This window comes from Siphateles boraxobius, unplaced genomic scaffold (assembly GCF_051911475.1).
Source record: "Siphateles boraxobius isolate OS27281-9 unplaced genomic scaffold, OSU_SipBor_1 9, whole genome shotgun sequence".
Lineage (NCBI taxonomy): Eukaryota > Metazoa > Chordata > Actinopteri > Cypriniformes > Leuciscidae > Siphateles > Siphateles boraxobius.
The window spans coordinates 31,342,610-31,359,185 of NW_027509219.1; the positions used below are offsets into that span (position 1 = coordinate 31,342,610).

General features: G+C 39.0%; 1 protein-coding gene across 2 annotated transcripts in view; it reads left to right on the forward strand.

The window, feature by feature from the left end:
• Positions 1-16,576, forward strand: part of plxna3 (plexin A3) — a 172,510-nt gene that overhangs the window by 140,259 nt on the left and 15,675 nt on the right. For both annotated transcript variants that reach the window (XM_077223064.1, XM_077223065.1), the window contains exons 12-23: positions 773-963; positions 1,893-2,041; positions 2,568-2,688; positions 4,066-4,202; positions 5,471-5,638; positions 6,038-6,131; positions 6,243-6,482; positions 6,929-7,072; positions 11,057-11,291; positions 12,492-12,634; positions 13,159-13,415; positions 15,458-15,524. In XM_077223064.1, coding sequence (XP_077079179.1) covers positions 773-963; positions 1,893-2,041; positions 2,568-2,688; positions 4,066-4,202; positions 5,471-5,638; positions 6,038-6,131; positions 6,243-6,482; positions 6,929-7,072; positions 11,057-11,291; positions 12,492-12,634; positions 13,159-13,415; positions 15,458-15,524 — 1,946 coding nt within the window. The remainder of the gene's footprint in view (positions 1-772; positions 964-1,892; positions 2,042-2,567; positions 2,689-4,065; positions 4,203-5,470; positions 5,639-6,037; positions 6,132-6,242; positions 6,483-6,928; positions 7,073-11,056; positions 11,292-12,491; positions 12,635-13,158; positions 13,416-15,457; positions 15,525-16,576) is intronic.

The window sequence follows — 16,576 nt, forward strand, 5'->3', positions numbered from 1 at the left end:
TATATTTTATATTTAGATTTTATATTTAAAACTGTACATATTATATTATATATGGACATTTCAAAATATATGTCATGTATGTCAAAATATATTATAACAGATATAATAATAGTATAAAATACTAAAACTATGCTGCAGTAATCTTATTTGTTATTTGTGTTTATTTATGATATTAGTTACTTCTAGATTGGTCACATTTTCCATATAAGTATATTTTATTTGCTAGTTAAAAGCATTTAATCAACAATGCTCTATTTTTGTGTTTATTAAAGTATTTTTGCTAGCTTAGCAATATGCTAACATCAGGCGCTGTTTGAAATAACCTGAGTGTGTTTAGTGGCTCTTTTTTTGTTTTGTAAATATGAGTGACTATTAACCAAGTTGCTACCTGTGAACAGCATTTCAAACCACTAACATATGAGATTCCACGATGCTGCCAGTGTAGATAGTAACCAGCGAGTGAGCTCACTAGCGTTTGGAGCAGAGGCACTGTGTATAGAATTGAACCTCTACACCCACCACTGCGGAGCACCTTGGTTTTCTGCTTCCTGGAGGCTTCTGGTCAGAGTTATTAGTGTGGGTGGGCAGCACATGAATCACGGCATAGTGAAAGCAGGCGTGGGTTTTGCCTCGGCTACCTTCCCCGTACAGTTCAATTATCGATTGGCACCATACAGCTGGCACCACTCCAAACATGCCCTGCGTTTAACTGCCCAGCTGAGAGTACAGCTATATTCTCACTCTCTCTGTGTGTGTATGTGTGTACACGCAGCTCTCCTGTATAAGTGTGAAGCTCAGAGGGACAGCTGTGGACTCTGTCTGAAGGCCGACAGCATGTTTGAGTGTGGCTGGTGTTTGGCTGATAAGAAGTGTCTCCTGAAGCAACACTGTCCTTCACCCGAACACAACTGGATGCATCAAGGACGGCGCAACGTACGCTGCAGCCATCCTCGTATCACAAAGGTAACACACATCATGAAAGCCATCTTGGACCACAGATTTGTGTTGTTTTTAGATTAACCTTTACGAAACATAACACTCAACATGCTAGTACCTTCGCCAACTCTTTTAGTCCATAATGTGACGTTTCTGACGGAAACAGGATCGTCAATGAGGAAAATAATTATGATAGGGACTTGAGTTGCCAGTAGATGACTTTGCCAAAAAAGGATCATGTGCAATAAGGCCAGGACCTTAACCAACATCTTAAAAAAATGCATTAATTTTTTTTAGAATTACAGCGATTATTTATTTATCTTTATTGTTTATCTTTATTTATTTACCATATTTTTAGAATTACTGCAATTATTTATGTATTTATTTTTATTTATCTCTATTTATGTTTATTTATTCATTCATTTTTTATTTTATTTTTTACCACTATAAAATATAGATCTTTACTATAAATATTGATTTATCTTTATTATTATTATTATAGTTAATTTTATTTATTTATTCATTCGTTCATCTTTATTATTTATTGTTATTATTTATTTACAATTATTTTGTAGTTGCAGGCTTTTTATATATCTTTATTTATCTTTATTGTTTATTTGTTTATTTTTATATTTTTAGAACTAAAATTATTTTATTTATCTTATGTATTTACCATTTTTATAATTAAAACTGTATTTATGTATTTCTTCATTTATTTATATTTATTCTATTTTCTATAAACCTTTATATAAACCTCCTCAAAAGAGGTTTTTATCAGGTTTTAGCTTTTTTATGGAGTCATTTTTAGGAAATTTGTATGGTTAAAAACACACAAAATAAACAATTCTCCTGAATGGTAGATATCCCTGACTGCAACTTTCAGAGTGTTGACCTTTACAGTTTTTAGAATGTGTTTTATATCCTCCAATGAGAAGCTGTCATCTCTGTCTCCACAGATCCGTCCACTGACGGGGCCGAAGGAGGGCGGCACACGCGTGACCATCGAAGGAGAGAATCTGGGTCTGCAGGTTCGAGAGATCACACATGTGCGTGTGGCGGGAGTTCGCTGTAACCCTGCTGGTTCTGAATACATCAGTGCTGAGAGGTGGGTTATAAGAAATACTATACACTACAAATTCAGCTTCATACTTCTCATGTCGCTATTTAAAGGTGCAGTAAGTGATTTCAGAGAAACACTTTTTAAACATTTTTCAATCAACCCAAACAAACACACCCCTCCCTTCATTGCTCCGCCCCCAAAATGCACATGCATGGGTGCTATCATAGCTGAAGCGAAACAAAATAATCCTTATCCTATAGCTCTTGCCTGGTCATAACTCTTCTTTTCTGTGATATTCCTCTGACCTTTTCTCTTTTGTAATGTCTCTCAGCCATCTCTCTTTCGACAGCCTTCAAATCTCCCTATTGTTTACTATTGCTCCTCCCCCATCATGAATGGACACACCCCCTAGTTCTGATTGGCTGCAAGTGTGTTGTGCTGCTCGGTCTGATCCACTTTCAACAGTGTTTCTCAGAAATGGCTTACTGCACCTTTAATTTGAATGAGTTAAGTGTCATGTTTATGGACAGTGTTTTGTACAGGAGTGATTTCTGTGTTTGTTGAACTGCAGGATTGTGTGTGATATGGAAGAATCTCTGATGTCGAGTCCCCCTGGTGGTCCGGTGGAGCTGTGTATCGGTGACTGCAGTGCTGAATACCGTACTCAGTCATCTCAGACGTACTCTTTTGTGGTACGACCTCTACTTTTTAAGACATATTGGCTGTGTCTGATGAAACTTAAAAAAATATTGTCTTATAAGGGTGGAAGGCATCATGACAAATCCTATATATGCGCGGTTCAATGATTGGTTGACAGAATGAATGTTGTAGCGGTTGGAAAAGGTCGGTTAATGTCCATTTTTATTTATTTATTTTGAATATTTAATGACTACAGTGCTTATTTCTTAGTTGAAATGAAATTGAAAAAATAAGTTATATGTTAAAATAATAAAATTAAATATTTTACTTATTATTTATGCATTTATTTATTTATAATCATAATGATATTTAATTATTAATATGCCAATTTCTTTTCTGAAATGAAATTAGAAGTTAAAAAAAATAAATCTGTGTTTATATATACTGTATATATATTTTTTCATCTTCTAATTTAATTTCATACATGTATATATTATTACTTTTTATTTTAGTTTAATTTTATTCTGTTTTTCTGTTTTATATAAACTTTATTTATAATAAGTTTTATTCAATTTGTGATTCCATTTTTGCCAAAAAATAAGCATTGTAATTATTAAACACTCAAACTTGTTCTAGAATATTAAATGTGACATTATGGTGCATTTTAAAGCAGTCTCCAGGTGGCTTCACACACTGACTGGCCAGTGAGGCAACTGCCTTCGATTTTGGATGTAGCTATTATATGTTAATCATTATTTTTGTATCGATTCCCTTATCGCTGCTAACATTTTGTTTGTGGTGATTTACGAGCAGCTAATCAATGTGTATCCATCCTTTGAGACTCAGCTAATCCGATTTTGCACTTGAAACCGATGAATCGTTAGAATTCCCTTTTCCTACATCCTGTTAGCCAATCAAATCAACTGGTGTAGCCCATGTGATAATGTAGTTGAAGGGAAGGGGGATGTAAAGAATGACACAATTACCCCCTCCTCCCCGCAGAGGTTTAAGTGCTGCCCAGCAGGAATAGGGCATTAGTCTATTATCCCGAGCCCAGGAGCTGTACGTATACACACACACACACACGTATATAAATGGATGACCCTGCCTGGATTCCCTCAACATCTAATCAATAGCGTCCAGCCAGCTTCAGTCGTGCAGAAGGGTAAAGCAAATGAAAACACGCACTCCGACCAATTACACAGGTATGCAACTAATTACTGCGAGAGGACGGCCTGACAGGTCCTGCGCTGAAACAAACGAGCCCTGCACGCAGCGAGAGCAAACAGGACATTTCTATTACAGTGATGAGTGTAATCTTTTCGTGTAGTACTAGAATGGGGAAAACAAGTGCACGCTTCAGTGTCTGTATCACGCTGCAGCAAGCTCCATCTGTTCGGAAGTTACCGTCGTTTCTCTCGTCCCGCTAGACTCCGGGTTTCAACCGGGTGCGGCCGGAGAAAGGACCCGTGTCCGGTGGGACCAGGCTGACTATCTCAGGTCGACATCTGGACGCCGGGAGCGCCGTGACCGTGCTTTTGGCCCAGGAAGAGTGTCTGTTTGTCAGGTGAGCAGCTTTTCTGTCAGCTTTTAAAGGGATCTTCCAGCACGGATCACATCTGCGTCTCTCGACATCTGCGGGATACAGTTGGACTTCGGAGGAAGCGAGATGTGTCATTTCCACATGAAATTAAATGAGCGTGCATGGCTGTCCCCAAATACATCCAAATGCTCATGTGCCAAGAAACATGATGCATTACTAGTTCTGATTGTTAGTGAATTGTGTGGTGATTAAACTGCAGTAACATCTGCTTAGAAGACATAAATTGTATAATGTTGTCAGTTCCTGGTTAGGAAGAAAGAAAGAAAGGTCTAGCCATGTGGACTTGCTGGTAGAGAAATCATAAATAAAAAAGTTTGGAAAAAAAACATTAAAAACTAAAAAGTAAAGTATATAAATATATATGTAATTTTTAAACTCTGATTTCATTTAATATTATATTTAATATTCATTAAATAGTCATTTAATTAATTACTTTATATATATATATATATATATATAATATGTGTGTATGTATATATATATATATACTATATATATATATATATATATATATATACAGTATATATATAATTATATATAAACATTTTATGAATATTTGAATATTTAATGACTACAGAATTACAAGTTGAAAAAATATTTATTTCTTATTTATTTTACTTTTTATTCAACTTTTTTACCATTTTTGCCAGGAATAAGCATTGTTATTATTATAATCTCATTTGTTCTATATCATTAAATGTGACATTTATGGTGCCTTTAAAGCTGGTCTGAAAGCAGTTTTCTGACTGAAAAGACCAGCATGCATTTCTATTTTAGTCTAAACTGGTTTATGCTGGTCTAGCCATGTTGTTCGCCAACCAAAGTCAGCTGGTGAAGCTGGTTGACCAAAGAAGTACAGCTCAGCATTCAAAACACTTACAGTAGAGGTCTTTTCAACCTGCTAAAAGCCTGCTTAAACAGCTTAACCCTTAAATCGAAGGTGGTCAGCCTGGTCAAGTTGGTTAGTCTGGTCTGTTTTGATGGTTTTAGAGGAGATTTCTTTTCCTTTCAACTGGGAGACCAGATAGCTGACCAGCTAAACCCCAGAATGGCCATCCTGGCCGACCAAATAAACCATCTTAAAGCCAGACAAGACCACTGTAGGCTTGTTTAAGCTGTTTATGCAGTTGGGTTTTGATTAATTTTTCAAGTTTCTACAAAAATAATGGTCAAAATTATGAAAATTGCTTCAAATATTTCTGGTTTTGTATAATTTAACTTTGTCCTGACAGGAGAACAGTGCGTGAGATAGTGTGTGTGACGCCACCGTCAGCATCGGGCTCTGGGGCTTCATCTGTCAAGCTGTTCATTGACAAGGCAGAGGTCACCAGCGAAACACGTTACATTTACACAGAAGATCCTACCATTTCCAGTGTAGAGCCCAACTGGAGCATTATCAAGTACGTTAACACAATCTCACACACTAAATGGCTCTGTTCCAAACCCTAGTGAGATACCTCACTGTCTGCTGTCTACACAGGGCTAATATGTCTTGCTAACTTCAAAAACTAAGCCTAATAGAATCTAATAAATATATGACCTGAAACAACAGAAACTCACTCACAGCAGTTTCCAATAGAGGATTAGCATATGCCAATGACTCAGTAGTCTAATTAGCGTAAAGAATGCATAGCAAGCTCAAGTATTGACATAGCTTGAGTGCAATATTTTTAATTTTGATGAAATGTAAATACAACAACTATAGTCAGCCCATTATCTTTGATGAAAATTTGATGCCATTGTTGCAATGCGTTTACTAGAGCCTAAATTAAACAAATGTTGCTTGTATGTTTTGATAGTGGCAGCACCACCCTCACGGTCACAGGAACCAATCTGCTAACCATTCAGGAACCTAAAGTCAGAGCCAAATATGGAGGAGTGGAGACCACAAACGTGAGTTCCCGACCAGCTGTCCTTCTCCTCTCTGCCCCCACATCATTACGAACAGTCTGTTGTTTATGTGATACTACTTCTGCTACATAATGTCTGGATGTTTCTCTGCAGGTTTGTATGGTGGTGAATGAATCTGCGATGACTTGCTTGGCTCCAGGCATCATCTACACTAAACGTCAGGCTCCAGAGAGTGGAGTTCACCCGGATGAGTTCGGCTTCATCCTGGACCATGTATCCGCCCTCCTCATCCTCAATGGAACTCCTTTCACCTACTATCCTAACCCAACCTTTGACCCTCTTGGGAATGCTGGGATTCTGGAGGTCAAACCCGGATCACCCATCATCTTGAAGGCATGACCTTTGTCATAATCTCATCATCAATAATTGACATGTTTCAATTATTTCAATTACATTCATGGGTGAATTTAATGTCCTTGTCATTTCTCGCTCTGAAATCAGATACTTTTTTTGGCATAATGCCAAATTCAAAAATGACAAAAAAGATCCTTTGCGGCCTATTTTTTGTGTGCAGATATTCTTTTGTCATTTTTATTTAAATGTATTAATTAATCTAATTTGGACTAGTGTCTGGCGCTATGCTTTTCCCATTATTATGATTTTAATAATTCTAAAAATAATGTCACATATTCGTGTGTGTAGGTGTGGCAAAAAAAACAGGCTTTAAAATTTTGATATAATACAAGTTTTCAGGAGATTCAAATTATCCACATCATGAAAAATTATACTGCTCACTCTTTTTGTTGAATTGAACTTTCTGTGCCATCATCTGTAAACAGGGCAAGAACCTCATCCCCTCTGCTCCCGGGAACGCCCGGCTGAATTACAGCGTGATGATTGGAGAAACGCCCTGTCTGTTAACAGTCTCTGAATCTCAGCTGCTCTGCGATTCACCAGATCTTACCGGAGAACAGCGAGTAATGGTGAGGATCCCTCTGCTATGACATTTTCCCATCATGCATTATGAAAACCTAATCTATAACGAGCCTCTCTTGCTGGCAGAGAGCAAAACATGCTCACCTCTCAATGCGCTAACTGAGAATTTACGACTCTGTGGTTATTGTATATCAACCAATAAAGGTGGCAGAAAATGAATAGATGGCCATAAGATGGTGAAAATGCTGAATGTTTGGTTTGCATGGTCTCAGGCATTGTGCATCTGATTTAATCAATCTCATTATAAGCCACTGCACTGCTTTCAGAGGCCATCTTTTACCTTAATGCTTAAACAGAAAACATAAAGGTCAACTGGAAGTGGCTCGCCGTACATTAAGTACTTATTAGGATTATAGGGTGAGCTGATACAAGCAATTTCCTACGTAATCTGGCTATCTGCTCTTCTGACAGCTCAAACAATTATTGCAAACAGGAGACAGGAATCCTTCATAACCTTCATGAGCCCTGACATATGCTTAGAGAGAGCATTTGAGACAAGTTCAGTCCCTTTATTGATAATAACGGCTTTCATTAGTGGTTGCTCAGGAAATCATCACTATTATTATTGCTCATATTTACCGTTAGTCATTTACCTCTAACCCTACGTATTAAACTTTAGCATGTAGCTCATTCTGCACTGTTTGTGCTACAGATATGAATAATGTCTCAAATCATGTGGCTTTTTAATTAGAGGTATATATATTTATATATTTTTAATTATATATATATATATATATATATATATATATATATATTAGGGCTGTGTGATATAGCTAAAAAATAAATCACGATATAGTGTTTCATATCGTTCGGTATCGATAATTATTGACATTTTTATAACCTTTTTTTTAAGTAGAAAAGTTTGAATTTAAACCACTGTTATTATTTGAATTGTGAAAGTGAATTTTATCTACATTATTAAGGCAAACAAATTATATTAGTTTTAGCAGTCAAAAACAAAAATAAAATGTAGCTAAACTAAAATATCTTCTTTATGTCCTATATTAAGATAAAAAAGTATGTGTTAAAAAAACTCTTGAACTTAAAATGTTACAAAAAGTGTAAACGTAGAACAATCAAGGCAAACTTTGAGGTAGATCAACATCTGTAATAAGTAGGAGTGTAACGGTTTACAAAATTCACGGTCAGTTCGATACGACACAGTGGTGTCACAATTTTGTATGTTTTCGATACAACAAAAAGAAAGAAATGCCAGAGAAATTTCCTTGATTTCTTTTTTTTTAATTATTTATTAAAAGAAAAATTATTTTTAAATAATTGTGAGTTTTCCTACAACTTGAAACTTTTATTTTTATAAATGGGGGTAATCTTTGACGGATGAACAAATAATGTTTTGGTCATCACATTAAAAATAACATGATAATATTTAAATAAAAATAAAAGACGTGTGACGTACTTGAAAGAATTTTACTATTCCTGCCAAACTTCCATGGTTACAGTTAGTGTTACTAGATTAAATCCATGGTGAATGTTGCTGATCTGTGGACTTAAAGTGCACATATTATGGATTTTTGAAAATGACCTTTCATGTAGTGTGTAGCTCTAAAAGATTGAAAACATCCTGCAAAGTTTTAAATCTGAAAGTGCACCGTATATAAAGTTACTGTCTTTTAAAAGTTAGAGTCGACTCTGAGTCAATGAAATGAATTTATTTTTTTTACAAACGAGACATAAGCCGTTGTGTTGTGACATCAAGAAGAAACATTAGCATATTGCCCGCCCACTTATTGCGCGCGCAGACACCAGGGAAAACTTGAACCACAAACACTGCAGCTGATTCCTGTGGATACTGGATAGCATCATGTTAAGAAGACGATGTCCTCTACAATGTGACTGTAAAGCCAGTTTTTTTTTTTCACTGCCCAAGGAAGAGCATGCGTAGAATCAGTGGCATAATCCTAAACTTTTGTTGTGTTCCCTTTATTTTACTGAAGACGCAAACCGCTTGCGCTTGAAAGATGGTGTTCCAAATACTTAGTTTTGAGTTGTATATTGTGTTGGTCTCCTGCTAACTGGTTGACTCACATTATTACTGTCTTACTGAAATACTTCTGCTGATCAGTTGTGGGCCACTATTACCTAAAACTGTGTCTATTAATGCAGATGGTCTCTCGTTATCACTACTTTGAGGAAGGATTAAGCATGGAGCAAGATTTTCTTTTACCAACGTTTGTTTCATCAGTCATTCACGCTAGAGCTTGGCTAATGTATGCACTGTTATTGATACAGTTTCCACATGTTCACCGCAATAAATTCGAAAAATACTCTGTAAATAAATAAGTACAAGTAAAATATTCGGTTAAAATAGCAAACTTTAAAATAGCATAATAGGGGCACTTTAAAGCCTTTAACTAGTTAATTCATGGTACAATGTTTCTCCTGGTTTCCACGTCAGCGCTGTTTGATCTGTTTAATAACGGAGAAATTTGAATGCATCTCACACTAGAGCTCGCAGCGATGTTATTACTTCAGTGCTGAATTCAAATGCTCAAACGCTTTCTTTACTGGATCTCTTAGCGCTGTATAGTAACAGTGTCGCTTGATCAAGATCGGCTTGCGCTGCACTGACATTGGTCCAAACTGATAAACGGTCCTTGAAGCACAAAATGAGTAGCGCAGTTTCATTTCATTAATAATTACGTTTGCTATTTGATGTCGCGCGGGTGATGTACGCGCATTTTAATGAAAATATTGAACACTATATCGAACATTTTTTATATTGTTGCCGACAATGGTGTACCGTCGATAAATACCGATACCGTTTTATCGCCCAGCCCTAATACACATATATATTTAAATCATGAATCGAATCGATTTGCTAACCCAAAGACTTTTAGGTTGCTAACCTCTGAACTACTGTATAGCAGCACATCGCAAACAATATCATGCCCTGACCTTTGCATGGGTATCTAGTTTTGTTTGATTTTATTAAATCACTTGATTTTTTTTTTGCCAATACCATTTCCTGAAAGCAAACTCTTGCACATTACACCCCCTAATTCGGTCCAACACCCTCCGTTTGATTGATTAGCATGAGATCTCTGGAAACAAAGAGTACGTGCTGTAAATCAAAGAGCTGATTATTCAGTTAAGTTCTAGTTTGTGAATCCATAATGTGGAGAAACACCCATAGAAAAGGGAAAAAAGAGTGTGAGAGAGAGAGAGAGACATAGTGGGATTGAGAGTGCCGGGATCACTCAACTAATGACTTGACACATATCGACAGCGCTCCAGGATTCACTTTGTTCCCCTCTATCACCAAGTTTCAATAATTCATGCAGCCACGCAGGGCCCGAGCGATCGCGGAAAGGTGAAACTCGTTAAGACAGATGGCTGGATGCCGCGTTTAATTGGTCCTCGAATAGTGCAAGGCTGAGCTCCCGGTACCATGCCTCGGTCGGACCCGAATCTCAAACTAGACCTCTGTTACCTGCTGATTTGTGCCTAATTGGCTTCAACACCTGTGCCAAAGTGACTTTTTGAAGTAATTTAATGTGGATTAGTGGTCACGGTGTCTAACGGAGGCCGCAAGTGATTGTTCTCTCACAGCAAGGTGAGGAACACTACGTGAACGTGTCAAACAAGTGCATAATTCTGTGGTAATTCTAATTGCAAGCTGATTTCATTCAAGAAGAAACAGTGTGAGTGCCCTCAGCCAATCAAAAGCCCTCATTATGACCCACCAAAGTCAGCGGGGTGGTTAGATTTGAAGGGCCTGTGCTCAACCCGTTACCCCATCAGGGCTCACAATAAGGACTGGCCAATGGCCCGGGACCAGCGTGAATGATTAGAATTGTCACTGGCCCAACCGGTTTGAGATGGGGCCAGTGAAAATGTTGGTAGGGCAAGTTAAAATATGAACCACTCGGCAAGCAAGTAGAACAAATCCTTAGCATTGAGCCCTGCCCCATACTTTGACTTCTAATAGTTTCTTTTGTCTGTGGATGTAGATTCTCGTGGGCGGCTTGGAATATTCTCCCGGAACGCTTCACATCTATTCTGACAGCACTCTCACGCTTCCCGCCATCATCGGGATTGGAGCGGGCGGAGGCGTCCTCCTTATCGCCATCATCGCTGTGCTCATCGCCTACAAGCGCAAGACACGGGACGCCGACCGCACACTCAAACGCCTGCAGTTGCAGATGGACAATCTGGAGTCCCGTGTCGCGCTGGAGTGCAAGGAAGGTAGGATTTTTGGATACTTCAGCATCTGCACTGCCTATAGCCCGTGCCAAGTTGTTTCTGACAGGTGTGTAGAGTGTTTTAATTAGCTACTAATGGTTTTAACCCGTAGGATGAATCAAATGTTGCTGTGATGTATTATTTTATTGTGCGCGAGGTGTCACGTGGGCCCCTGGTGTGCAGTTGTGTTGAGAACAGGAGCGATTCGGAGGCGCTCTCACGCTGCAGTAGCCTGGATTCTTGCAGTTTAATGCAGTCTTTGTGGAAGGATTGAACTGGGTCATGACGTCATACTGTCCTCATCCTTTGATTCCGGTTTTATTCACAGCTTTAAAAGGATCTGTAGCTCAGGCAGACATGGTGCGGTGTTATTTCTGCGTTAGTTAAAAGAATGCCATGAGATACTGGAATATATGCAACTTTTCTTTTTATGCAATTTTGATTTAAAAAAAATATAATTTGTCAGTAGGCATACTGTCCCAGTGAGGCGACTGAAACTTTTGAAACTCCCGTATTATTAGTGCTTTTTTTACCCATAAAAAACCTTTAAAAATATACTATATATATATATATATATAGAGAGAGAGAGAGAGAGAGAGAGAGAGAGAGAGACAGCCATGTAATGTGTATGTAACAGTTTTTTTTATATACATATGTTTTGTACATAGTTTTATAATATACAATATTTGAAATAATTTATATAGTATGTTTTTAAATTAACACTTATTGCATTGTACTCAACTACTATGGAAGTAAATGTAAATTGAGAACAGACAATTGTATTGTGCACTAAAACTCAATTACAGAAAAATGACTTCAGTTTCATACTTTCAATCAGTAATGGATAATTTAATCTTGCAAGCCTGATTCCGTGATGGATGTAAAAAGTGCCCAATTAGACAGGAAAAGAGTCTCTGATCAACATCAACAAAACAACCAGCTGCACTGAAAAGTTACAAAGGGAACCCATTAAATTACATTCTTGTTTAGTTGATTTGAACTCTTCAATATATTTAAATATTTCTTTGTCATGAAGTTCTTAAATGTCAGGAGATTCACACAAAATAGCAATTTCTGCTATTAATTGCCAATGCCAGTAATCTCAAAATATGGTCAAACATACCCTAGTATATCTGTCTGTCAAAGCATATGAGGTGTTCTTCAGTCTGATGGATGCATATCTCTGTTCTTTATTCTTCTCAGCATTCGCTGAGCTGCAGACAGACATCCAAGAGCTGACGAACGACATGGACGGTGTGAAGATCCCTTTCCTGGAGTATCGCACCTACACCATGAGAGTGATGTTCCCTGGCATCGAAGAACACCCGGTTCTAAAGGAGCTGGACGTAAGGGAACTTTTTTAAACATCCTGGTTAAATTTCTCTGTCCCTGTGTGTCGTCTGTCACTCGCAAGGGCCAATAAGTAGGCTGCCACAATTCATAGACCATTTTCTTTTAATCCTTCTGCCAAAAAAAGAAAGCAAAAAAAACCCCATAGATGTGCTTTAAAAAGATCCCCTAAGCTCTGAAGCTACGGTACTGCTGTCTCAGTAGTGAGCTTCAGAGCGAACGCCCCTCTTTTAGCATGCTTTTTAATTAAAACCTCAGGCAGAATGAAATCAGCAGCCCTGCAAGGCCCTGATGGAATAGCTGTCTAGAGACGTGCCTTACCAAAAAAATGTTTTGAAAATAGTCAGCAAAGAACAATTAAATCTCACCGCATCTGAGCTTTTTTCCAAGTATGCATTCAGGCAACAATTGTTGCTGCACATGTTTCTCTCATCTCCTTCCTTCCTGTCTGCCTTTTCCATTTCTGTTTTTGTTCTCCTGCTTTTTCTTTTGTTTAATAAAATGCTCCCTCTCCTCTCAGTCTCCAGCTAATGTGGAGAAGTCTCTGCGCTTGTTCAGTCAACTGCTGCACAACAAGATGTTCCTGCTGACCTTCATCCACACACTGGAGGCTCAAAGGTCCTTCTCCATGCGGGATCGTGGCAATGTGGCCTCCCTCCTCATGGCGGCGCTGCAGGGACGGATGGAGTACGCCACTGTGGTTCTCAAACAGCTTCTGGCCGACCTGATCGAAAAGAACCTGGAGAATCGTAACCACCCAAAACTACTGCTTAGACGGTAAGAGGTGGTAACTGCCTCATATTGTGGAACATGACCATTCAAATATTATCCAAAGTTACTTGAGGATTCATCATCACATTTGTGAAAAAATTATTATTTTATTATTGCACTTAGCAACCACTCCTCATCATATCTTTATCAAATGACCACTCATATAGCAAGCCTTAGCAACCCTCAAAACACCTTAGCAACTTCATAGCAACACCCCAGCAACCACCTAGAACACTTTAGCAACCACATAGCAGCATGATAAAACCACTCAGAACACCCTGACATAGTAAGACCCTATCAATCCCCCAGCAAACACCTAACAATGTCCTAGCCTGACTACGTCAGACTTCCTACTTCCGCTAATTTCATTTCGCTCCTGTAGTCAGTCTGAGATAGCAGCCTATCTTTCTGTTTTCCACCGGCCTGAAAACAGCCTGGCCAATCAACGAACAGAGGGCGGGCTGAAAGCCGTGACGTAGTCGGTAAGCGCCGTGTTTAAGATTAGGTCAGGGAAATCGAAAACGACCGCTGATATGGAGACGCGGATGCAATTCGCTCTGTTGTGGAGAATATTCCCGGCATTAGCAAACTGAAGCCCGAACACGAAGAGTGTGTATTAAACATTTTGAATGGAGGTGATGTTGTGGCCCTACTCCCTTTGGGAAAAGTTTAATTTATCAACTATTACCGATCGTCAGCGAGAAACTGGGGAGCCTTTTGACAGGTCAGTGTCTCTTTTCTTTTCCAGGTCTTAAATACCGTAAAACTTCAAATAATAGCCTGGGCTTTTATTTGCCCAAATCGTCGAACTGCACCGGCTTGTACTTGAGATAGGCGTCTAACTTATATGAGACAGGCCTTTATAGTTGAGATGTTGTTCATTGAGATGTTGTTCCTAGAGTCTATAATCTCTAAAAATCTCCAAATGCTCCACGTGAAACCGCGGTCTTCCGACCTTTTACTATCTTGTCGATTGATTTTTATGAATATGCGCGAGGGAGAGAGAGCAAGACAGCGCTCGTGTTGTTTGTAGACGTGGGAGTGCGCACGCGCGGCCGGGGCTCTCTCTCTCTCTCTCTCTCTCTGCTCGTTTGTGCCCTGTCAAGCGCAGCAGTCATTCTATTACATCACTCACAGATCAAAAAAGTCGTTTACAGCCATGTTCACTCGGGTATTTCGCTCGCATTATCAAGTGTTTACAGTGGAAGTTCGATCATAGATTTGAGTTCGATGCATGATGTCTGTGGTTCGATGCGGCTGTGTCGGCGCATAACATACGTCATAAACAAACTTATCTGATTGGCTTACGGGTAACCAAGGATTTTAAACTTCAGTACGCGCCCCCTAGCGAGAGAGAAAACACTTCTCTATTATGCTATCCCAGACTCTGTGTACGAAGCAAAGTGAAGTAGCAGAGTCTGGTATTACCAGGCTAACAATGTCCTAGAAACCCCCTAGAACACCTTAGTAACTGCATAGCAACACCCTAGCAACCACCTTGAACACTTTAACAACTACTTAGTAGCATGGTAAACCCACTCAGAACACCCTGACACAGTAAGGCCCTATCAATCCCCCAGAATTTTTTTGGCAAACACGAAGCAATTCCATCAAAAACAGCATAGCAACTACATAGCAGCGCCCTAACAACTCCCCAGAACATCTTAGCAACCACCTAACAATCCCCTGGCAACCCCTAGAACACCTTATCAACTGCACAGCAATGCCCTAGAAAACAGCCAGAACACCATAGCTACATAGCAGTGCCCTAACAACCCCAGAACATCTTAGCAACCACCTGACAATGCACCTAAAACCCCCAGAACCCTTTAACAATTGCATAGCAATGCTCTAGCAACTACCCATAACATCATAGCAACTGCATAGTAATGCCCTAGCAACCATTCATAACACATTATACCACTAAAGAAGCTACATAGCAGCATGCAAAAAACACCCAGAAAAACAGCAATGCCTTAGTAACCATTTAGAACACCCTAGCAACCACACAGCATCATTTGGATTAATGGATTTCTTTGTCTTTGCAGGACTGAATCTGTGGCTGAGAAGATGCTCACCAACTGGTTCACGTTCCTCCTGCACCGCTTCCTTAAGGTTTGTGACCTGTTTTCTACCATTAACATTCAATCAATTGTAATAATGTGCTATGTGAAGTCCTACATGAAATTGAGCCACAACCTCAAACTTCTCTCTGGCTAACTAGCATCTTGTTTGCGACAAGATTTTGGCGCGCTGACGTTTTTGACAGGCTGACTCATTGGAAAGCCTGCTAATAAATCTCGCTAAAGCCTACGCTTCAGATAGCGACTCAGGAATGCCACGGCTTCCACCCAACCCTGAAATCAGGCCTGTCAAGGTCGTGAGGGCACTCGCTCAATCCCACATCCTGTCAGGTGTTCCAGTGTTCACCAAGATGGCCGCTGTATTAAGCTAAAGCTGATTGAGATGGCTATTAGCGCTAACATCGGGCCCTTTGTGCATTCAGGGCTGGAATTGCCCTGTGGAATGTAGCTCTGGCCGGCCGCCTAGTATCTTTACGTCCCATCAGTGCAGATGTTAAAGTGTTTTGGCCAACATACAGGCCTCTAGAAGTAATTACCATGAATTGCCTCCTCGGTACGGCTCTATTGCACTGCCTGGATGTGTACTTGTAATGCATTTCATATATATATTGTGAGCCAAAGCATCCACATCTGTTGAATACTGTATATTTATGTTGTTTTGTGACATTACCAGATTACCAATCATTTGTTTGAGGGATCACTGTAACATTAGCGTCATATAGAACATATAAATATTCTGCTTAAAGGATTAATTCATCCAGGAATTAAATGTCATTTTTTCATTCCTCCTCATATCATTCCAAACCTGTATGACATTTTTATTAATTACAGGGAAGGGAACACAAGGGGAAGTTTAAACTGACCTAGCTAGTTTTGCTGGGTCTCCTAGCCTAACCAGCTGAAAAGTGCCTCTTAAACCTCTAGAAATCTGCCAACAGACCAGTTTGACCAGACTGAGCCACCAGCTATGACTACTGTAGCAAATCATCAGGCTGGTTTAAAACTCAAAAGGAGAAATCATATAATGAAAACATAGTTACCAAGGACTATCAAGATACAAGACAATGCAATAAAAAATATAAA